Source organism: Balaenoptera musculus, chromosome 18 (genome assembly GCF_009873245.2).
Source record: "Balaenoptera musculus isolate JJ_BM4_2016_0621 chromosome 18, mBalMus1.pri.v3, whole genome shotgun sequence".
Lineage (NCBI taxonomy): Eukaryota > Metazoa > Chordata > Mammalia > Artiodactyla > Balaenopteridae > Balaenoptera > Balaenoptera musculus.
The window spans coordinates 11,472,684-11,497,343 of NC_045802.1; the positions used below are offsets into that span (position 1 = coordinate 11,472,684).

General features: G+C 32.6%; 1 protein-coding gene across 8 annotated transcripts in view; it reads left to right on the forward strand.

The window, feature by feature from the left end:
- NBEA (neurobeachin) overlaps positions 1-24,660 on the forward strand; it is a 602,800-nt gene that overhangs the window by 135,246 nt on the left and 442,894 nt on the right. For all 8 annotated transcript variants that reach the window (XM_036831611.1, XM_036831614.1, XM_036831612.1 and 5 more), the window contains exons 13-17: positions 1,224-1,392; positions 6,682-6,761; positions 7,462-7,524; positions 7,621-7,718; positions 11,383-11,475. In XM_036831611.1, the coding sequence (XP_036687506.1) occupies positions 1,224-1,392; positions 6,682-6,761; positions 7,462-7,524; positions 7,621-7,718; positions 11,383-11,475 (503 nt within the window). The remainder of the gene's footprint in view (positions 1-1,223; positions 1,393-6,681; positions 6,762-7,461; positions 7,525-7,620; positions 7,719-11,382; positions 11,476-24,660) is intronic.

The following is a 24,660-nucleotide window of genomic DNA, read 5'->3' on the forward strand; positions in this document are numbered from 1 at the left end:
GTATTTAGTGGTGAAGTGTCTGAGTGTCAGCAACTTCCTTTCAAACATTAGTCAAAATATATTTATACATCTATATCTGTAATATAATAGCTATAAAGCAGATGTGGAAAAATATTAACAGCTGGTAAATCTATTATGATAGTTACATAACTTTTTTGTTTGAAAATTTTCAAAATAAAAAGTTGGAGAAAATAACAATAACATTCAGAATGTACAAGGAAGTCTTGAAAATCAACACTAAAAAGATAAAAAAATTAGGCTTGATGTAATGACTGCATTCTGAAGTCATTAGATGTGATTCATACCTTTCCAAGAAAGAGAATCTGGTACACTGATTATTAAGACTAGGAAAAGAAAAAATAGCAGGTAACTAATTATATCATGATAATTGTCATCATTGTGACTGGAAAATTCCTTGTATTGTGAACATAGAGTTTTTATCATGATATGTAAAAATATTTTTTAAAAGAAATTTATACATAAAATTTTTTTAGATATAAACATAAAATTTTTATTATTTTGCATACCTAAATTTAGCCTCCTTATATTCTAGTAGAAATCAATAATGAGGGACATTTTCATGAATTTGAGCTACATTATATAATTTTCAAATCTCCCACTTAACTTTAAAGTTCTAATTTTTATTATGGTTTGTCATTTTAATTATTGTGCTAAAACTCAGACCTGAAGTTTGTTCACTCTTTAAACATGGTGTTTAAACTTGTCATCTGTATACTTACATGCTAGATTCTGATAATGTGGCAATAGGTAAGAAAATTTGAAATTACATGAACTTTTAGGATCTATGACAACAATATATATTTTTTTCCAAATATGATATAGCTGGCTGATGTTAGGTTCTGTTCCTTTGAACTGCTGCAGTGTACTTTGATTAAGGGCTTTAGTCTAGTTGGCCTTTTAAATAATTTAATCTTCCTATTGGATAATTTCAATGGAATTATTGAATCATTTAAAATTATTTTATTATTAATAACTATTAGATTACCTTTAGTAAAATTTTATTAGGATGTGTTGATTCCAGATTATTTTCTTTTTATAATATAAATAACACTTAATAAATAGTTATATTTCACCTCATAATAAATGGTTCTTTCTTGGCCTTTAATGATTTACGTTTAAATTAGAATAGAATGTATATTTATAATATAAACACTTGAGGCATTTTAAATTTATTTTAATGCTTTGTTAATATTCTGTACTAGGTTCAGCTTTCCCTATACACTTATTTGTCTGCTGAATTTATTGGAACTGCTACCATTTACACCACCATACGCAGAGTAGGAACAGTATTACAGCTAATGCATACACTAAAATATTACTACTGGGTCATTAATCCTGCCGACAGTAGTGGCATTGCACCCAAAGGTTTAGGTAAGTACAATACTTCTACCTTGTCTGTACTATGATTGTTCTATATCCTAAGTACTATTATAGTGAACAGATGAGCATGCTTATGAAATTAACACTGAGCTATTGTCTTTCTTGTGTAGTAGACTGGTATATTGAGAATTATTTGTGATTAAGAAGAAGCTTATAGCTTTCGTATTAAGTTTTTGGAATAAAGACAGGTGAAAATAAATAATATTGTACCTTTTAGCCTATATGGTTGTTGTGATATAATCATAATATTAAAAACAGATGAATGATATTGCTCATGGCCAGTGTGTTCTAATAGTCGTTTAAACATTTTGAGATTGTTGCCTTCCTTTGTATTTTTTCCCCAAACTTCATTCTTTGTTCTAAGTAAAGTAGAAACTAATTTAATTCTTCAGTGCATTGTGTTGTTTTAAAAATATTGCCGATTTTCCTAATTATATGCTCATTATAGAAAATAAAATAATATAGAAGAAAAAAATTGTTCATAACCCAAACCCCAGGAGTAATTACTGTTACAAGTTGGGTGTGTGATCTTCCACTATTTCTCATTGCATAAATATGTGAAATATATTAACTCTTTTACAGAATTCAGATTTTCTTTTCTTTTTCTTGGATCTACATAGTAATCTAAGAGGATACACCACTTACGTGTTTCCAAAGTTTTGATCCTATAAATAATGCAGTGATCTATTTCTTTGTATATAATTATTCCCCTCCATCTTTGATTTGTTTACAGTTACTGAGAAAGGGTATCCTGATAAATATTGTGAATTTTTTCAGAAGTGTTGTACTAGCTTACAGTTTCACCAGTGGTATGTTAGTGTGCTTTTTTCTCGGCATACTCATAATAGCAATTACCATTTTTTAAAAATCTTTTTGATAGGGTAAAATGACATTTTACTATTCTAATATTCATTTATTAGCTTACATTGTCTTTCATTTTACTGATGGGCTTTTAAAATTGTGTTATTCACACTCGGGTTTATATTCTGTCATTTATGGTTTTTTCCCATTGCTTTTAGACTTAAGAATGCCTAAAATTAACTGAATACTTAACATGAGTTAGAATCTGTGCTAAGCACCCTACATGTTAATCTTGTTTAATCATTTACATGTAATGTATTTATATATATATATATATAGACATATTTACACATACACATAGGGCTATATCTATATATAACTACATTGTTAATATCACTCCCATTTTGCATTTTAGGAAACTGAAAGTTGTTACAAAGTAACAGAACTAAAATTTGAATCACGTCTGCCTGACTCAGAGCCCTAGTTTTTACGATTACACTCTTGAGTTTTCTCTACTCTAGACAAATCATATGTTCACACATATTTACATCTGCTTCAAAAAATTAATTTCTAATTTACAGAAAAGTTGCAAGAATTGTACAAAGAATTCTTATATACCCCCACCGTATTTCCTGATATTTTATATTTTACCATTTAGACTTTACCATTTTATTTCTATGTAAATATAAACATGTACATAAACATATGCATTTTTTTCTGAATAAATTGAGAATAAATTATAGGTATGATGCCCTATTTCTCCTAAATACTTTAATATTTATTTCCTAAAAGGTAAGGGCACTCTCTTGAGTTAATGAAGAGCAACCATTAAAATCAGGTAATTAACACTAATACAATACTATCATCTCATACAAAGCTCCCATTCAAATTTAACCCATTATCCCAATAATATCCATTCTAGAAAAAAAAGTCTTTCTTCCTTCCCTGAATCACAGTCGAGGATCATGCATGACATTTAGTTGCCTTGTCACCGTAATATTCTTCGATTAGAATAGTTATTTTAGTATTTCCTTGTCTTCCATGGCCTTGACATTTTTGAAGAATACAGACAATTTTTTAGAATGTCCTTTAATCTGCATTTATTTGATATTTGCTCATGATGATTTAGGTTTTTCATTTTTAGAAGGAATCACACAGAAGTCATAACAATGCTGTCTCAATGTTATCATTACAAGAGGCACATGATGTTGAGTTGTCCTATTATTTTACAAGTGATGTTAACTTTTGGTGTCTGCCAGGGTTCTTTACTGTAAAATTCCACTTTCTCCTCTGTAATCTTAAGTATTTGGTGGAGAAATACATTGAGACTACGTAAACATCCTGTTCTTCAGCAAACTTTTGCCCACTGGTTTTAGTTCATTGACGACTCTTGTCAGAATTGATCTTTACTGTGATGGCTGCCAAATGGCAACATTTTCTGAGATACTTATTAGTTTGAATTCTACGGTAAGGAAGAAGTTGTTTTTCTCCTCCATTTACTAATTTATTTGTTCATTTCTTAGTGTCAGTGTAAATTTCATGGATTCCTGTTTAATTTGGTGTTATATCAACAGTTGGCACGCTTTCTCTGCGAAGGGCCGGGCAGTAAATATTTTAGGCTTAGGGAGCCATAGATCTCTACTACAAGTGGTCAGCTCTGCACTGTATTGCAAAAACAGCCACAGACAGTACGTAAGTGAATGGCTGTGGTTTGTTCCAGTGAAAATTAAAGAAAAAACAGTGGCTGCATGGATTTAGTGTAGAGGCTATCCCCTGAGTTGTATCCTTATTTATTTTGATGTTCAAGTTGTACCAGATTTGGCCAATAGGAGCCCCTTCACATGAGTCTTGGGTCTTTATGACAAACGTCCATAATTTTTTTGTACTTCCTTGCTTTCTGGTGTAGGATATTTTTGGTTCATCTTTTATTTTCCTTATCTCAGAAGCCCTGGTTTGTTTTGTAGATATGGTTTTAAGAAACCAAGATCTGGGTGATAGGTGTGCTTATTGTGTTTATTGCTCTTTGGGTATCATTGCTTCTAGGCATTCTTGTTGGACAGATCTAGGAAATATAAGCTTAAATGCAAATACATATATATGTATATGCATACATCTAAACTGATCTATCTGTATTAATAACCATGAGTTCACACAAGTATCTTCAATCCCAATCCGAAACCACATGGGTCAGTCTAGCCTCAAATTGATTATTTTTACAACTTTCTTCCTTCAATATTGAGAAATCTGGCTCCCATTATCTTTAATATTTTTAATATATTTACTTATTCTACTTTATGAAACCCACATTCTTACCCACACACCATCACCTTCTCAGCTTTGACATTGCCAGTTGGCTCTGACCATCTTCGGTTCTGACTTAAAATGGTCCTTTTCACCTCCTTGGCCCCTATTGTTTCTTTACCACTGACCATACTACTGGCCTCTGTTGTCTCCTCACCCTGACCCTGAAGATCCTGCCAGACTTAGTTGCCTCCTTGGCTCTTTCCAGCCCCTTGTGTCTCCTTGGCCTCTGCTGCTTCTGCAGGTCCCTGTGCCTTGTAAATATAATGAACCTCGTATGAGTATCACCAAGCTTAAGGAATAGAATATTACCCTAAGCCTGTATATATCTATCCTTGGTCAGACATTTGTCCCATTTCCAGGCGTAGAAATAACCCCATCTTCAATTTTATGTTTATTATACCTTTTCTTTTCTTGAGTCTTTATTATTTTTTACTGTGCTTTACTGCTTTGTTATTTACATTGTGTAATATCAATATATGACAGTAGTAAGTATACCGAGTGCTTACAATTAAAATGGACCAGTTACTATTCTAATTCCTTTACATATGTTGATCCATTTAATCCTCACAAAATATCCTATGACGAAGAGCTTTTGTCCTCATCCTAACAATAAAAAACACTTATGCACAAAGATAGTATAACACTTGTCCAATTTCATTAAGTGGTGGCCAAATTATAAATAAAAGTAAGGAAATTATTACTAAAATAATGGTGCTCTCTCTACGGAGATGGAGTAGGGGATGTGATCAGGAAGGGGAGTGTGGCTCAGAGCTGAGAGCTGGGTAGGGTGAGGCTTTATTGTATGCTGGAGCAGGCTGGTGCCACCGCCAATTATTAGATATTTGATGAGCTGGTTGTCAAACCATTGGTGGCGTGAACTTGAAATCAGTCATGGAGGGAGTATTTATTTACACAACAGAAATCAGAAATCTGCATATGATATAAATCAGGACCTCACCCTCCACTCTGCGCAGCTCGTTTACCTACACACCAAGGGTTGATAGGTTTCTCTGCCAAGCTGCTGTCAGTGTTCAGTTTCTTGACCTAAAAAGTGGTTATACAGGTGTTCATTTTATAATAATTAAGTTGTAAATGTATGTCTTTTGTATGTGTACTGTATTTCACAATGAAAATATTTAAAAAACAAAAATAATAGCAAGTTTTGGTAAGGAGGGAAAGAGTACTTTGTACACTATTGGCAGGAGTAGGGCAACAAATGTAGAAATGGGAAAGAGATTTCTTTCCCAGGAGTAGATGAAATGGATTGTTTAAGGGATAATTTGTTTTGATGTGTAATAATCTACACATAAATATTTGTGGAGTGAATAAGCGGATGCTATAAATTATACATAAAAGGATTATAGATTAAAACTTATACAGAAGCTATATAAATCCGGGTTGCTTCAAGTAAGGCTTGATGTTTAAGGACTTTCATGGTTCTAGCTATGTTTCTTAAAGGTATAATTTCATTACTGCATATTATATATTATATATATATCGTGGCATATTCTCATTTTTATTGGTAATTAAATATTTGCACTTAGTTACTTTGAAATTTAGGTGTTCTATTGGAAATGATATGTACACGGTAACTGTTCATGCTTACTTTCATTTATTGACTCATAAGAATTTATTGAGTGTCATCATAATATGTAATTTGTGTATATAAGTGACATGGAAGAAAAAAGCTTCAAAACAAATAATTACATAGAGTGTCACTTTTCTGTGGTTTGTTCTATAATGTGCGGATGAAAATGGAGAATGATTTTAAACATAGACAGGTAAGAAGAAGGTGGAAGAAATATTGGGAAAACTTGGATTTGAGGGGGAAAAGGGAACCTATTAAGTTAATAAAAGTAGGGAAATGTATCCATGTAAAGACTTGATATTATTTATTTATCAATGAATAGTAATATAATTTTTAAAAAGTAATTCTTTCCCCCAAATCTGGCATTTAGTAAAAAATTTGAAATTGCCAGAAATCTGAAAATAATATTTATATTCTCTATTATTGAAATTGTAGAGAATTAATACTAAGAATTATGATAATTATAATGAATATAACTTAAAGTATTCCATAATATCATGACATAATTGCATTAAGCTTATTATTAAGTAATAATAATGAGGGGTTTTATTGTTTGTTTTTTCTTTTTATTTTCTGTTTTATTCTAGATGGTCCCCGGCCATCACAAAAAGAAATTATATCACTACGGGCATTTATGTTACTTTTCCTGAAACAGCTTATATTAAAGGTAAAACAGTTTTATGTAATTCAAAATTACAGTATATTAGATGAAAAGAATGTTTTGGCAGAGTTTAAATCATTATTGTAAAATTAGTTTTACAACCTTTAATTCATGAATTGTTTTCAATATTCTGTAAATCTTAGTATTAACTTTTGTTGAACTTCACTTTGTGTTAATATTCTTTGAGGTCCTCTATCCTAAGGGGTGTAGCAGAAATGGACAAGGAACATATACATAAAAATTGAGCATGAAGATTTCATTTTAGAAAATGATCTGTGTTCCTGTTTGAGAAGACATATGTTTTATCACATTAGGATTTTTAAAAGATTAAGATAAATAGAAAATAAAGGTAAAATACACAGCAATTAATATTGTAAAGTTTTATGGTAATTTGCATTATTTTAAAAAAAGAATACATGATTAGAAAATAGTAATATTAATATATTTAGACGATCAAAATATAATTTTTTATAGTGAAGTCAGTCAAATATTAGCAACTTTAGAAGAATAGGTACAATTTTCTAAATATTTACTTATTTAACTTGAAATAATATAGCCTATGAATTATGAAGTATCTACATATTTTAATTAAAGCATCACTGCTTTTAAGTTGTCCATATTTTATTTTAAAATGATCATTTTGATGGCTGTCTTTAATTAAAGTTTTAATTTTGGATTTAAATTAATTAATTTTTTAAAAAATTAGGATCGAGGGGTCAAGGAAGATGAACTTCAGAGTATATTAAATTACCTGCTTACAATGCATGAGGTAGGACATGGTCTGGGTCTTCTATTTTAATAATTTTATTCAATGCATTAGAAAACATTTATAACTAAATAAGTATTGATGATCCTTATTATGCAGGATGAAAATATTCATGATGTGTTACAGTTACTAGTGGCTTTAATGTCAGAACACCCAGCCTCAATGATACCAGCGTTTGATCAAAGAAATGGAATAAGGTATGATTATAATATTAGTATTATTAGTAGGCTTTAATTGAGTACAGTTGTGCTTCCCAGAATAATCCCTATTCAATTAACTTTTGAGTGTATATAGCAAAATCTTACACATAAGAAGGGAATAGATGGAGAAAGCTGTTATTAATCTTCTAATACTCAAGAAAACTGATGAAGTGTATAGAAAATGGGTCTCGGGTCTCAAGAAGAGTAATTATATTGTTGTTGCTGTAGTAAAGACATTTTAAGCAGTGGGAAGAGCAAATATTTTGTCAAGAAGATGAGAGAGCATGGTATATTTCGACAAAAGAGAGCTCAAGAAAAGTCTGTGAGTTTAGGCTCAAGAGCTAGATAGTGGCCAGGTTTGAAAGATCCATATAATGGTAAGAGGTTCAGATTTTATTTTATTGGTGATGAAAACTAAAGAATTTTGAATGCAAAACTGATTTGCTCAGATTTCCATTTTGCTAGATTTACAATCAGTGCGGAAAATGAGTTGGAGACAGATAAAACTGATGTAGCAAGATCAGTAGAGAGATTATTTTATTCATCAGTGTTAGAGATGACGAGCTAGGACAGTGGCAGTGTGATGGGAATGATGGAGATGAAATATTTTGGAACAAGAAGCCAAAACCAAAAGAATTTGAAAACTAACTTTACTTATGGTGATTGTAAAGTAATTATGTAGATAAGTAAAACATAGTTTCTTGGTTAGTATTCTTATTAACTTAAACCTAAAACCTAGCCCCTTAAGGAGTCTCCCTTATTATTTTTCTGGAGTCTGAGTTATTTGAATAAATAAGAAATCTAGGTTATGCCATGTGTACCTCAGTGAACTTCCACAGGTTATAAAAAGAGTTTGGAAATAATATATTAGTAAATGTCAAGGGACTTTATTAGTGCTTCTTTTACTTGGCCATTTATATCAGCAAATAACAACTTTCTAGTCTTGAAGGACTTTCTTTTCAAATCAGAGAAGCAATCACTTTATTTCTATGTGGATATCTAACCTGTGACACCACTCTTACCTTTGAGTTTACAACCCATTGGGTTGCTAATCTATTTAAATAAGAGGATTGTACATTTAATTATTAACAACTACGAATGTATTTTATTGTGAGGTTGAACTGTATGAAATTGCTGAAACTTAAGTGAGTTTACCAAATAAAGGCAATTTCATATGGTTCAACCTAATAATATAATACAAACAATTACACTCATTCTCCTTAAATTATATTTAGATTGAACACTTAGTATCCTTGAACTTAGATCCTAGTACCTGCTTTTTTTATTATATTAACTGATTAATTAAGAAATCAATTGAAAATATACTCATTACCCTCATGAATGACACCAACCTTCGATTGGTTAATATGGTGAAATGCAAAAATAGAATTCTGCTTTCCTTTGACACACTGGAAATAATGATCTTACAAGGGAGAGGAGAGTGCTATTTGGTAAGCTCTTTAGAGGACTGAAATAGTATCTTAAATGTATAACATGAAAAGATTGATTGAGCACAATTAAGTACAAAGGCCTTGTTGCTCATGGTTGACACCAGCCGAACATGTCACATTGTTACGAGTGTGTTCAAAACAATCACAAACATGGAAAATGTGCTACTTTAGTTTTTCCACTTAAAAAGAATGTAGAGAGTGTCGGCTCTGGTTTAGAATATGGAAAAAATAGGCTTATTAGATATAAAATTTTAAATTCTGTATCCTAGAAAATAGGTACTAAAGGGTGACAGTTATGTATGGGGAAATTTTTGATTAATTATAATTCAAACATGCTAAGAAATGAACATAAAGAATGAACTTAATTTAATTCTGGTAATATTTTAACTGGACTTAAGGAAGACCTTGTGGTGATACTGAACTGAACGTAAAAAAATGTAATATTTTTATATCTGAAAATCTTTAGAGAAAAGAATAGACAATTTCTTTTTTCACATAGTTTAGATCATTTTCTGGCTGAATATAGTAAGCTGGAGCAAATGAATTAGGATTCTCCTGTCTTATATTGTAAGTAAACAGTCATTAACTGATTTGTCAGTAAATTTCCTATTCATACTTTATCTTCGTTTTTGTAAGAAATACTTGTCTGGTTGTGAAAAAAATCCTATGTAGCACAGATGTCTGATGGCCTTAGATGATTTCATATTTCGAATATTAAATCATAATTTCTGTTGATCTAAGGTGGATCTTATACCTTTTTACCCCTTTAACTCAGTTATTCCTAGAGAATATGAATTCTGTGGCAGTTTCTGGTTACATATCTGAGTATAGTCGTATTTTTATGCTGTGAGGTTTTACTTTGGTTTTCAAGATTATTTTTGCTGTTGAATATTCTTTGTTATGATTTCCTGATTATTTCTTTTTTTGACATGTATAATTTTTCTATTGTCATATTTGTCTTTTTTTCATTACTGTTGTTGGTCCTTAAAAGTTCTGAAAATATAATTCAGTGTAAATTTATATTCATTTAAGAACTTGAGGCTTTTGCAAAAAACTATCTTCTGAAGGAAATAATCACTGTAGAGTTTACTTCTTCTCATAATGTATTCTTCAGTAGTATAATTTTTAAAAAGTATTATCAACAACGTATTATTTTATTTTTTAAAGTCTAAGTTACTGTTAAACATAAAATAGATGTCATTAACTTTCAGTTATTTGTTCCCCTCTGTTAATGTCACTGAAATGACAGGAAAATCATACTGCATCTTCTCTTACCTGTCTTTGTGTTCAGCCTATATGACTTCACTTCAAAATATAAAATGGCATTTTAAGTTTTACAAAGATATTTAATAGAATAAAGCACACCCTAATTTTATAAGGTCACCACTGCCACCCTCAGAGAACCTTCTTAAATTGTAGAATTAGTTGCAAAAGAACGTAGTTATTATTGCCCCCTTCTACCTTATAGAAAAAATATTTGTTTTTATTTTTTGAAAAAAATGAGATAAAATTTTTGAAGTACATATAAGTATTATAATGAATATGACCCTGCTGTTATATAGGATTTGAAGTGACTGTGTAAGTTAGGTCATGTGTTAGTTTATTGTAGAAACACATTAGGGTAGGAACCAAGAATTGGAAATTTATGAGGAAACAAGTTTGCTTCTTCTGCGACTTCCTGTATAGCTGCTTTATTCCTTCTGTATATAGACTCACCTTTGTGAACAAAACAAGGCTGTCCTCTAGTTTCTCTTTTAAATCATTTCCTAATTCAAGAGCCCAACAAAGACTAGATATTGTTTCTCAGAACTCATTCCAAATTCTCAGAAAAGAAAAATAATTCGGCAGGTAGGTACCCATGGTCCCTTTAGCCATAACCAAGAAAAAAGGTCATTAAGTACGTATGTCAGGGGAAATTCAAATAGAAGAGGAAATGTGGCTTAACTAAGCATGGATCTTAAAATTGAAAGTGTTGTTTAGTGTGCTGGGAGGCAATACTTATGAACAACCAATCACACTGTCCTTTTGAGGATGTATTTGAAGTCCAAATTTAAAGAAAATTAATGTGCTTATTTCCAACTTTTTCAAAGAATTTAAAAACCTGAGAGGTCTTTTATGTTTTATATATTTATAGTTTATTTGTAAAGTATACAGTGCTTATATTTTTAATATTTGTAAGTGCTCAAAATATTTATTTCTATATATTTTAGGGTAATCTACAAATTATTGGCCTCTAAAAGTGAAAGTATTTGGGTTCAAGCTCTGAAGGTTCTGGGATACTTTCTGAAGCATTTAGGTCACAAGTAAGTTGATGTTTTTCACAATGAATTGTAGAAATATCTACTGAAACTGTATTTCTACTAGGTTTGTAACACATGAATTTGACTGGAATGATCTTACAATGGAAAATAATAACTTCTTGTGGTAAAAGTTGTAAAAATATTTTATGAAAGAATGGTTTTTTAATAGTAGTTTATAGAACAAAATCACATTTAAGTAATATGGTTTATTCCTATTGGCCTACTGGAAAGAAAATATTGTTCTTTTAAGGATATAATAAAATATTTCATCAAATAAAATAAAACACATAGGGATATGATTTCAAAGAAAACTCTCTTGACACAGGGAAATTGAGGTCTCCCTGAGAGCTGCTCTTTTGCTCACATGCTAAGTCAGTATTTAATGTCTGTCTGTATTCTTTTCTAACGTTGAGGCTTATTGTGATTTGAAGATCCTATAATATCTCTTTTTTCACCCAAAGTCCAGAAGTTAGATGCTTTTAAAAATCACCTGCTGATATAATGAGTATTTTTCATACTATGTTGTCCTGTGCATGAATAGTCTTGTATAAATCCATTTTCTATACAAATGAGCCCAAGAAAGTAGTACTGCCATTTAGTAATGATAGGTGGGGTTCCTCTCAGAACTTTAGAATTGCTAAATTTTTTTGGTATTTTGATTTACCAAGAATTTATCGATAACACTGATGAAAACTGCACAACATTCAGATAAAACATCTCTAACATGCTAAATAATCTAGAAGAGTAGATATTATTTTCATTTTGGTACCAAATCAGTGGTTAAGTAAGAGAGAACAGAGATATTATATATATTTATATATATATATATATATATATATATATATATATATATATATATATATATATATATATATATGGAATAGTTCAACAAAACCAGGATTGTAGAAAAGAGTAATGTGCATCCGAGGAACTCTAAGTGTACTAGGTGATAGAATACTGGGAGTGAGAGCATATGCACCATTAACAAGAAGAGATAATGATCACTCATTTAACTTTGGTTAAGTAAAGGAAATTGACTGGGAATAATTAATAAAGGATTCTAACCCTATATGAAACTTCGTAAAAATTGTCAAGAAAACACATTTTAAAATGTAGAAATGTGGAAAAGATAAACAAAACTAACCAGTACATGAAGAACAGTCACTGGAAAATACTGCTATGGAGTACACAATAAGTTTGATTAAAAACTTTACCATAAGTTAAAAAAGTAAGAAATAAATGAATTGCTTCTGAGAAAGGGCAGCTACTAAACAGAATTTCAAGAAGTTGAAAGAACTGGTAGAATATCACTGAAATCTTGAATCATGAGCTAAGAAAATTTTGAAAAAAATTGGTGGAAAAAACTATCACACAAAAATGGAATTGGAGGACACTCAAGGAAGAGAAACTGTGGATAGCATAGTAAGATACACAGGAGATAAAAGTGAAAACAAAGCAAATAATGTGTGTGGATGAATATATGAGAGTTCAGAAGGATTAAAGAGAAAATGATTGATACAGAAGGCACAGAAATTCCAAAAATTGCATAAATGGAGTTTCCAAATAAGAAAAGCAGACAATGTAACTAAACAAATATTTAAAGCTATAATTCAGTGAGGTCCTAATATAGATTTTGCCATCAGTATTAAAAGGGCATACTGTGTACCAGGAAAAATTTTCCTGAAATGGTCAGTATGAAAGTATACTATTGGATTTAAATATAAGTTAAAAAAAAGTTCTTTTTTCAGCAGTGCACAAATTAAAGGAAAAAAATTGTCTGGCCTTAGACTTCTCTGTGACAACTTTCAATATAGAAAATGTAGATACTCAAGTGAAGAAAATGGAAGCCAAAGTATTCTTTAAATAAAAAGGGTGCTGCCAAACAATTTTTAACTGTATAAGGAACTGTTTTTCTGAATAATTCTTGAGAAAATTGCTGGGGGATTAAGTTCAGCCAATTAGGATTGACTGGACAGACTACAACCAAGTACTACTGGTGGACACTGAATTAATTTAACAGTAAAACTAAGACTAAGACAAGTGTTTGAATTAGAGTAACAGACTGGAATTCCCTTTCTGTATGCCCTAATAAGGTAGAAATGCTACCATTATAATGAATTGAGAAAGGACTAGGGAAAGGAGGCAAGTAGACAAAGTTCAGAGAGTCAAAGGATATCCATGTAAGCTGACAAATTAGAAATGCAGGCCTATTGAATAAAATTGGATGGCTTAAGAGAGAGGAAAATTTGAGTAAATATGCTGATTTTATCCTTGCTCAGAGTAGGGAAATACACTTCCTAAACACATAGAGGACTTCTTATTCCTTTAGAGTTACAAAGATAAGCAGTTAAAACTGTAATGCTGACAAAATATTAAAAAACTGTATGATTAAAACTGAGAACAATACATGTAATGGAAATTTTTTAAAAATCCAGAAAATTCAGGAAGCATAACAAAATGACATATCTAACACCAAACATATCTGCTATAAAATAAATGTAAAAGTACTGAAAATAAATGGATGAGTAAAACTATACTATATAAATACAAATGAAAAAAAAGCAGGAATCATGATCTTAATATTGGACAAATTAGAATTCAAGCCAAAAAAGCAGTAAACAATATAAACAAAGATACTTTATAACATTAAAAGTTGAAACTTTCATGAAACAGAAATTACAGGAGAAATAATCACTAATAATTTAAAACATTAAAACAAATTTTAATTCACCCCAGTCCATAAAAAGGCAAAAGAGAGAGTAATCTAAATAATAAGGTAAATCTGATTAATATAGCTTGAAGTTGGTACCATATTGATAAAGATATAACTTCAAGTGCTCATGGAACATGCATGAAAATTTGACACGGTGTAGTAGGCATCAAAGAAAAATTCCAAAACATAGAGACAAAACAGGCAAGATTCTCTTGTTAACATGCTATAAAATTAGAAAATAGGAACAAAATCAGAAACCAAAGTTTCTTCTACCTAGACATTTAAAATTTATTAAACAACTTTTGTGTCAAAGAGAAATGCACACTAAAATTGCAGAATTTTTAGAAAACAACTTCAGAAAACCTGTGGGAGACAACTAAAGAAGTGCTTAGAGGATTATCATAGCTGTAGACCAATAGAAAAGAAATACAGAAAAAAAGAATTAAAATGTAAAAGTTAGATAAAGAATAACAGAATAAATGGGAATAATAAATAGGAAAGTAGGAATTAATGATTTAGAAGACAGACAATCATTTAAAAATTTGATTTTTAAAAATCATGATAGAAATGGATAAATCACCATTAAGCAACTCAAGAAATGGCAAAAATATGAATGTACAAAATAAATGATAATTTTCATAATTAATATAGAAATAGGAAATTAAAAGGATTTTACATGATAACTTTCATAGCTTTCCCTAGAAATTGATAAGACAACCCAGTAGAAAAATAGGCAAGGATACAAATGAACAGCTTATAGAGGGAAATACATGTGGCACATAAACATATGAAAAGAGCTGATTTCTACTTGTAATAAGGGAAATATAATCTAAAACTAAAGTAAGACATCATTTTTCACACATTAGATGGATAGAAATATCAAAATTCAGCATCCATCTCTGTTAGCAAGTTTGTGGGAACAGCAAGCATCTCACACATTGCTAACTGGAGCATAAACTAGTATAACCCCATGTGTAGTGCAATTTATTAATTTTGATCAATGTCTGTCAAAATTACAAATACATATACTTTTTAACTCAGTAGTTCATCGCTTGCACATATGTGAAATGATGGCTATTCAGAGTTATTCATTGTTGCTTTGTTTATAATAGTAAATGTTACAAGAAATCTTAAATTTCTATTAATAGAGGATTTGTTAATAAATAAGTTATAGTTCATTTATTAAATAGAATACTATGCAGTTATAAACAAAACCAATGAGATAACTATATACAGATATCACAACTATATTGTTAAAAGATTATGAAAATAGTATAGATGGGTATGCATTAGATGCTATTTTTGTATAAAGAAATGAATATGAGCATATAATACTTATATTTGCTGTGAGAAAGTCTAGTAGAATTCATAAGAAATAAGAAATCAAGAACAGTGGCTTCTAATGGGGCGTTGGTAGAAACGAAGGTGGATGTAGATCAGGTAAATATTTTAATCATGTGAATGTTACATATCGAAACAGTTTTTCAACAAAAAATTGTTTGAAAAACTACAAATATTAAATGTAAAAACCTTTAAAATCTTGGAAGAATTTTCAGTATTTATATTATTAATGGAGTTGCATTAAGTAAAATCAATGACTGATTAGTTAAAATGAGGAGTTATTTACTGGAGCAGTGATGGAGCTAAAGGGCTAAGACTGACACTGAAATTAAGTGTTAGTTTAACTACTTACCTACACAATTCAAATGATTCCTATCAATGTGACTATGAAGTTAAATTTAGTAGTCAAAAAATAACACATAAAAGAAAGCATGTACAGCTTGATGGTTAATAGAGATAACTGGTTAATAAAATACAAGTAGTTCATCGGCTCAAGTTGGGCTGCCTAGGTTTGGATCCTAGCTTAGCCACATGTTTTCTGAGTGGTTTAGAAACATCTTTGAGTCTCAGTTTTTAACCCTATAAATGAGTGAGATCATACTACTTCCCTCATTGAGTTTTAAGGATAAACGATATAATAGATGTAAAGAGGTCACAGTATATTGCTATACGTTAATTTAAATAGTTAACAAAAATGTAAGAGGTACAATTTAATGTGCAGTTTTGATAAAGGTAGAATATTTCTTCATTATGATAAGCTGACACCAAATATAAAAATGAAACACTAGCAGTTCAAATAGCAATCAGATGTTTCTACTATAACCTAATCATTACTAGTAATTATTATTCAAGATTTGAAACAAATAAAACACACAATCAGTAGCAGGAAATAGGTGTCATTGTTTATAGGTAGTTTGATTATATACCTAAAAACCTAAGAGAAGGCCACCGCCATGACGTCGCGCCAGGATGGCTGCGAGGACCCCACTGCTCGTGGCTCAATGGCCCCGGGAGGGGATTTGGGGGGACATTCCTAGCAGCTGCTCAAACTGTTCGTTTCCGGGATCCTCCCTGTTTCTCCCTGCTTGGCACTGGCTGCCAACATACACTTTTCCTTGGTGGAATGGAAACATTCATCTGGACGAGCTGACGAGCTCCAAGGCTGACTAGAGGCAACATCTGGATGCAGTCGCCAGGAGTTCTGGCTGCTTTGACCACATCTAGCAGAGATGCAGAAAGCCTTACCAAAAGCCCAGTGCATTCATTGTGAAGCTGCCCAACACTTTTAGCACACCTGGGGTCAGTTAGGAGGGCAAAATGTCCATGTGAGCAGGATGAGCTCACCCTGTGCCTTTCAGTGATCTCAAACATTTGCCATCTACCCCAGGACATGCAAAGTACCATCTACATGCATATTGGATTTCGTGGATATGGCGGGAGAAGGGGAGAAGAACATGTTTCTACCATCTTTATATAGTAAATAAGTAATAAGGAAAGACTACAGTCCATCTACTAGGGTGAAGTACAACTCCACTAACTCTGTGACTAAGCAAGTTATATAATATCGGCCTTACTCTCCTCGTTGGTAAAACAAAAATAATAATAGTACCTGCCTCATGAAGCTGTTGAAGACCGATAAGATGACAAATGTAAAATGGCCACACCAAGTAACTTCTCAAAGAATGTAGGCTAAAAGAATTAAGTTATTTTATCATATTCTCTCTGTGTCTTCTCCAACTTCTATGCAGAAAAGTTTCCTCCATTAAAAAACTTCAAACTTGATCTACGGTTCACCCTCACAACTAACCACATCTCCACTTCTTTATTTTTTTCTGATGTGGACCATTTTTAAAGTCTTTATTGAATTTGTTACAATATTGCTTCTGTTTTATGTTTTGGTTTTTTTGGCTGCAAGGCATGTGGGATCTTATCTCCCCGACCAGGGGTTGAACCCGCACCCTGCTGCATTGGAAGGCGAAGTCTTAACCACTGGACCGCTGGGGAAGTCCCACCATCTCCACTTCTTTAAATGTCCAGTTCCTTGAAAGAGGAGTCTGCACGTGTGGTCCTGCCCTAGCTCCCATTCACGCTCACCACCTGCTCCCTCCCACACAATAAGTGATGGAGATCATACATCAACAGCCCTTGCCACCTGACTTGAAGTGTTTCCCAGACTCCCCCACTGACATGCTGGACACAGGACTGGAGTGGGTCTCTAGAATGTGGACAAACACTATATTTGCCACTTGTGAGCAGAAACTTTGAATGTGCTCACTTCCTTTACTTTGGCCTCTTTCATTCTTGTCTTCTTCCATGAGAACAACATGGAAAGGAAAGGCTGCTGCTTTAGCCTGAGTCCTGGAATGAGAGGATGCCTTGAGCCCAGGAAAGCCCTCCAGAATTGCAGCCAACTCACAGGCTTCATTTCATTTCAGAAGGCAATAAATGTTTTATTCTGTTGGAAAAAAAAAAAAAAAAACCTAAGAGAATCATCTTTAGAACTGTTGAAACATGAGATATCACCCAAAGTCAGCATGTCATTTGTGTATGGAGGAGTCGTTTGATAGCAAATCTGAATTGGGTTCATGGATGAAGCTAATCTGAAGTCTGGGTGGGGTAGTCTCTTCTAACACTGAGTTTATAATTTCTGGAAGTACCTAGGATACAGGTTGGGAGATAATCCATATACTTTAATTGTCAACTGAACTGGAGATAGGCTTGACATCTATCACAAATATTGAGAAGTCTGTTCTAAATAATATATGCAGCTATTCCCACCTCCTGAAGATGGAACTTAAGTCCCCTCTCCTTGAGTGAGGGATGGACTTACTGGCTAACTTCCAAAGAATAGCAAAACCTGACTGTTTTTCACTATTGAATAAGGTTAACATCACCAGTCATATGTCATGTTGATATCATGTATTCCCTGATGTAATATGATGAGAAGGGCACTTCATCTCTGTGATATTCTTCTAAAACATAAATAACCTCAGTCTAATCATGAGAAAGCATCATACACCCCCAAATTGAGAGACAGTCTACAAAATACTTAACCAATACTCTTCAAAACTGTTAAAAGGCATGAAAAACAAGGGATGGGAAACTGCTACAAACCAGAGAAGTCTAAATGTAAAGTGGTATTCTGGATTGGATCCTGAACAGAAAAAAAAGGTCATGGTGAAATCTAAATAAAGTCTGTAGCTTAATTAATAATATTGTACTTATGTTGATTCTTAGTTTTGACATATGTACCATGATTAGGTAAGATGTTAACATATGGGGAAGCTGGGTGAATTATATATGGGAACTCTATGTACTATCTTTTCAACTTTTCTGTAAGTCTTAAAATTTTCCGAAATAAAAAGACATATAAAGTTGAGAAACCCTACCTTTGATATATGCTTGAATAGAAAGCCAAACTGTTCCTTCATGGAGGTGGCTTAATTACAGTTATTCGCAGGACAGAATTCTAACAAGTGGTTCAAACAGATGATCAAAATGCCCAATGCTATACCATACTAAAGCTATAATAATTTTAGCTTCTAAAAATTTTAAAGCACATACTATTTAATGTTTACTGTGGAAATAAAAATTTCTCAACCAAGTATGTTTGTTTAATGTCTTAACTTCGAACAATGTAACTTCTGGATGAATTCCCCAAGATAATCACACTCTAAAAGGCACTGTTGGGCTTCCCTGGTGGCGCAGTGCTTAAGAATCTGCCTGCCAGTGCAGGGGACACGGGTTCGAGCCCTGGTCTGGGAAGATCCCACATGCGGTGGAGCAACTAAGCCCGTGTGCCACAACTACTGAGCCTGCACTCTAGAATCCGTGAGCCACAACTACTGAGCCCACGTGCCACAACTGCTGAACCCCGCATACCTAGAGCCCGTGCTCCGCAACAAGAGAAGTGACCACAATGAGAAGCCCGCACACAGCAATGAAGAGTAGCCCCCGCTTGCCGCAATTAGAGAAAACCCGCGTGCACCAACGAAGACGCAATGCAGCCAAAAATAAATAAATAAATAAATTTAAAAGGCACTGTTGGTAGTTAAATGAATCAACATGCTATTAGTTGTTTGTTACAGGCCTGTTACATGTTGACAGTTGTTTAACCTAATAGCGTCTTTCTTTTTTGGACTAGCTGAAATTAGTCCAGTTTATCTGGCAGAGCCAGTTGTCTGTTAGTAAAAAGTAGTGGTGCGGATTCTGGGGATACAGCAGTTCAAAAAGAAAGCTTCCTCCTCATCTACTCTCAACTCCAAGCTATTTGGCTCTCTTCTGCCAAAATGTTGCCTCTTGTGTGTACAAATGAGTCTTGATGTTCTGTTGGGGTACCAGTAGAGAAAAATGGCAACTCGTGAGGGATTTTTCTCTCCCATGGGAATGACAAACAGCTGAAGAACCATGTTAGCAGCCTAAGGTAAAGACTAAAAAGCAGCAAATTTTAAGAGATGTTTTGATCTCAGATATCTCTGCCTCCCATTCTCTCTCCTCTCCTCCGTCTCTGTCTTCCAAGGAATATTAACACTGGCTTCTATTTAAGTTACCACCAGAATGCCAAGAGGTACCTGAATTGATGGGATGAATTTTCCCTGTCTTTGAACTTGTGGGAGTGTAAGGATATTGGAGTGCTAGGATGCTGGCTTCAGGACTTACAGTATGCTAAGTTTTGTACTACAGATCAGTGTGCTTAGAGGGATCTTTGCCTTACAACACCTGCAGGGATCTCATCATTTAAAGTTCATAGCAGGGAGATCTAAGTGCAACAGTGTGAAAATGGAAGACAACAAATCAGTTGAAGGGGCATAGCAACCAGAGACAGGAGATAAGAGAGAATCATCAAATTATGTACCCAGTGAAATAGAACTAGTGTGGAAGCTATCATGGAACCTTTGAATTTTACCTTTAAAAAGTGCATCTGAGATTCAAGTAGAGCACCAAAGGTGACATTCTGCCTCTTTATATCATTATTTTTCCCTATTCACCCAAATTAGTGAACTGGAAGATCTCAAAGCATGGACAAAAAACATAAAATGAGAAACTATATAAAGGCATAGGAGACTTAACATGTGACTAATAAGAATAATTGGAGAAGAAAAACGATGGGTAAAACAAGATATCCTGAAACACTTTGTACCATTAAGAACTTAGAAATGTTGGGTAACATATAGCAAAATTCCTTTCAGATGTAGCTGGGTACACAAAAGTAAGGGAAATTCTCATATGCCAAAAATGAAGATCAAACATAATAGAAGTTATAATTCTTAAGAAACAAGATCATATTGAAACTAACCATTCAGCTTTTAAACAAATAATCAGAAGTAACTTCTGGAAATGAAAAGGCACTAACTAAAATTAACAGCTCCGTGGGCATGTTAAACAGTTTATACAGAAATTAATAAAGAATTGGTGAACTAGAAGAAATGAAGACATTATGTAAAAGAATCACCAAGAGACAAAGATGATAAATAGGAAAGAAGTTTAAGGATATAGAGAAAGAATGAAAGATTTCATAGAATAAAATATCAATACCTAGGAATAAATTTAACCAAGGAGGTTGAAAGATCTTTATACTGAAAACTGTAAGACATTGATGAAGAAAAATGAAGAAGACACAAACAAATGGAAAGATATACATGCTCATGGATTGGAAGAATCGATATTGTTAAAATGTCCATACTATCCAAAGTGATCTACATATTTAATGCAATTGCTATCAAAATGCCAACGGCACTTTTCACAGAAATAGAACAAATAATTCTAAAATTTGTATGGAACCACAAAAGACCCTGAATAGCCAAAGCAATCTTGAGAAAGAACAAAGCTGGAGACATCACACTTCCTGATTTTAGATTATAATCCAGATTTACAGTATTCAAAGCGGTGTGGTCTTAGCATAAAAACAGACGTATAAATCAATGGAATAAAATAGCCCAGAAGTACACCCACACACATATGGCCAATACTTTATGACAAAGGAGCCAAGATACACAGTGAGGAAGTATAATCTCTTCAATAAATGATGTTGGGAAAACTGGACAGCCACATGCAAAAGAAGGAAACTGGAACTCTAGCTTACATATTAGATAAAAATTAACTCAAAATGGATTAAAGACTTGAACATAGCACCGGAAAACATAGGGGGTAAGCTCCTTGACATCAGTCTTGGCAATGATATTTTGGATTTAACAACAAAAGCAAAAATAAACAAGTGATTGTATCAATCTAAAAAGTTTCTGCACAGCAAAGGAAACTCAACAATATGAAAAAGCAACCTACTGAATGGGAGAAAATATTTGCAAATCATTTCTCTGATAAGCTATCAATATATAAAATATATAAAGACTTCATACAACTTAGTAGCAAACAAGCAATCCATTTAAAAAATGGACAGAGGATCTGAATAGACATTTTTCCAAGGAAGACATACAACAGGTACATGAACACATGCTCAGCATAACTAATGCAAGTCTAAGCCACAATGAGATATCACCTCACACCTGTTAGATTGGCTGTTATCAAAAAGAAAAGAGATAACAGTGAGGATGTAAAGAAAAGGGAATCCATGTGCACTGTTGGTATGAATATAAATTGGTGCACCCACTATGGAAAACACTATGGAGATTCCTCAAAAAATTAAAGATAGAACTACCATATAATCCAACACTGTCACTTCTGGGACTATATCCGAAGGAATTGAAATCACTATCTCAAAGAGATTTCTGTACCCCCATGTTCATTACAGCATTATTTACAAATAGCCAGGACATGGAAACAACCTAATTGTTCATTGACAGACGAATGGATAAAGAAAATGTAGACACTTAGATCGTAGTTTTCTCTGTTTCTGTATATAAAATGGAATAATATCCAAAGAAGGCAATCCTGTCATATGCCACAACTTAGATGGACCTTGAGGGCTCTATACTAAATGAAATAAATCAGACAAAGACAAATACTATATCATCTCACTTATGTGTGGAATCTGTAGAAACCTAACTCATAGAAACAGAGAACAGTTGGGGGTTTCCCATAATCTGCAGGGTAGAGACTGGGAGAAATGAGTGGATGTGGTCAAATGGTACAAGCTTCCAGTTGTAAGATAAATGAGATCTGGGGCTGAAGTGTACAGCATGGTGACTATAGTTAACAATACTGTATTGTATGGTATTTAAGAGCTGCTAAGAGAATAGATCTTAAACGTTTTCATCACAAAAAAAAACCTGGCAACTATGTAAGGTGATGGCTTAGCTAAACTTGTGGTAATTATTTTGCAGTATATACATGTATGAAAGCATTATGTTGTACACCTTAAACTAATGCTATGTTGTTATATGTCAATTACATCTCAATAAAACTCGGGAGGAGTGGAGCTGATAGGCAGTTGTAACAAATGTACCTCTCTGTTGGAGGGTGTTGATAGTGGGGAGAGGCCATACATACATGGCATACATGGGGCCACCCAGGGGAATATGGGTAATCTTTGTACTTTCTGATCGATTTTGCTGTGCACCTAAAACTACTCTAAAAAATAAAATGTTTAAAAGCATGTGTTGGGGGAGAAGCTGATACGGAAATAAGAAACTAAAACAAAGTTTACTTGTTATTGGGGCAGTGTGAATGAGGAGGAAAGGGTATGAGTTGGGTTTGAAACCTCTCTGTATCTTTTTATGTCATCATTATTTTTTACCCAGGTAAAAGTATTACGTATTTTAAAAACTGAATAATAAAAGCTGTCAGACCAATATTTAAATAGACCAAACTAAACTTTAAGGGAAAAAATTTAATGAAGCTAAAGAGGGGCATCATGTAATGAAAAAGGTATAGTTCACCAGGAAGGTAAAACAATGTCATATTTATATATGCTTAACAGCATAGATGAGGTATAGAAAGCAAAACTGACTAGATTTGAAAGATAAATCAAAATAGTTTAGAGGTTTTAACATATTCTTTTTAAAAGAGCCATCACAAACAAAGTATAAATTTGAACCAAAAAAATCTATTGGCTTGATTAGCATATACATTCTCCTGAAGAACAGACAAAACTATTCAAATGAGGCCATAAAAATTGACTCCATAAATTTAAATAAATTATTATCATATAGATGACTTCTCACCCACAGTGTGATTAAACAAGAAACCAGTGATAAAAATCGAACTAAGAAAATGGGGATATACATATTTTAAATAACCATAACATGACATCGTTGTACAGATAATAAAATGCTTAGAATCAAAAGATATTAAAATGTTTGCATATTTATACTTTTGAGAGTTGGCCTAAGTGGTATTGGAGGCAACTTACAGCTCTAAATATTATAATAAATGAGGAAACATGTTTTGTCTTTTTTTCCTCTAGATTCTAAATGTTATGCTGAACGTAAGAGTACTTTAACATTAGGATATCTTTTAATATGGTCTACTTATTAACAAATTACAGAATAGCTATATAATCGTAATAATGGGTACAAAAATTTTTTTGTAAAATTAATTACACATTCATCATAAAAATTCTTAGGAAACCATGAATATAAAATGATTTATTTTACCTGATAACATATATCTACCCAAAACTTAACACAGACCTATTTAGTGGTGAAATGTTAGAAATAATCCTTTGCATAACTAACAATTATCAAAGGCTGTTTTCACCACTCCTGTTCATCATCATGTTGAATAATACAATGACATTTATAGGACACTCTACCTAAAGACAGCAGAATTGTTTTCAAGCTTCGTTTGCAACATTCTCCAGAATATAGTATAGGTTGGGCTGTAGTACATAAAACAGGTTTCAGTAAATCTAAAAGAATTGAGGTCAAACAAAATATGTTCTTTGACTACAACAAAATTAAATTAGAAATCAACAACAAAAAAGAGATTTGAGAAATTGCTAGATAGAGTAAATAGCACACTTCTAAATAACTCCTGGATCTAAAAAGAAATCACAAAGAAAGATAGAAAATAATTTGATTTGAATAAAAGCAAAACCACAACACATAACAACTTATTGAATCCTAATGCATTGCTGATGGGAATGTAAAATTCTCCAGCCGCGTTCCAAGAGGGTTTTCTAATTTCTTAAAAAATGTAGCACTTATCATACAACCAGATATTTCTATATTTAGGTG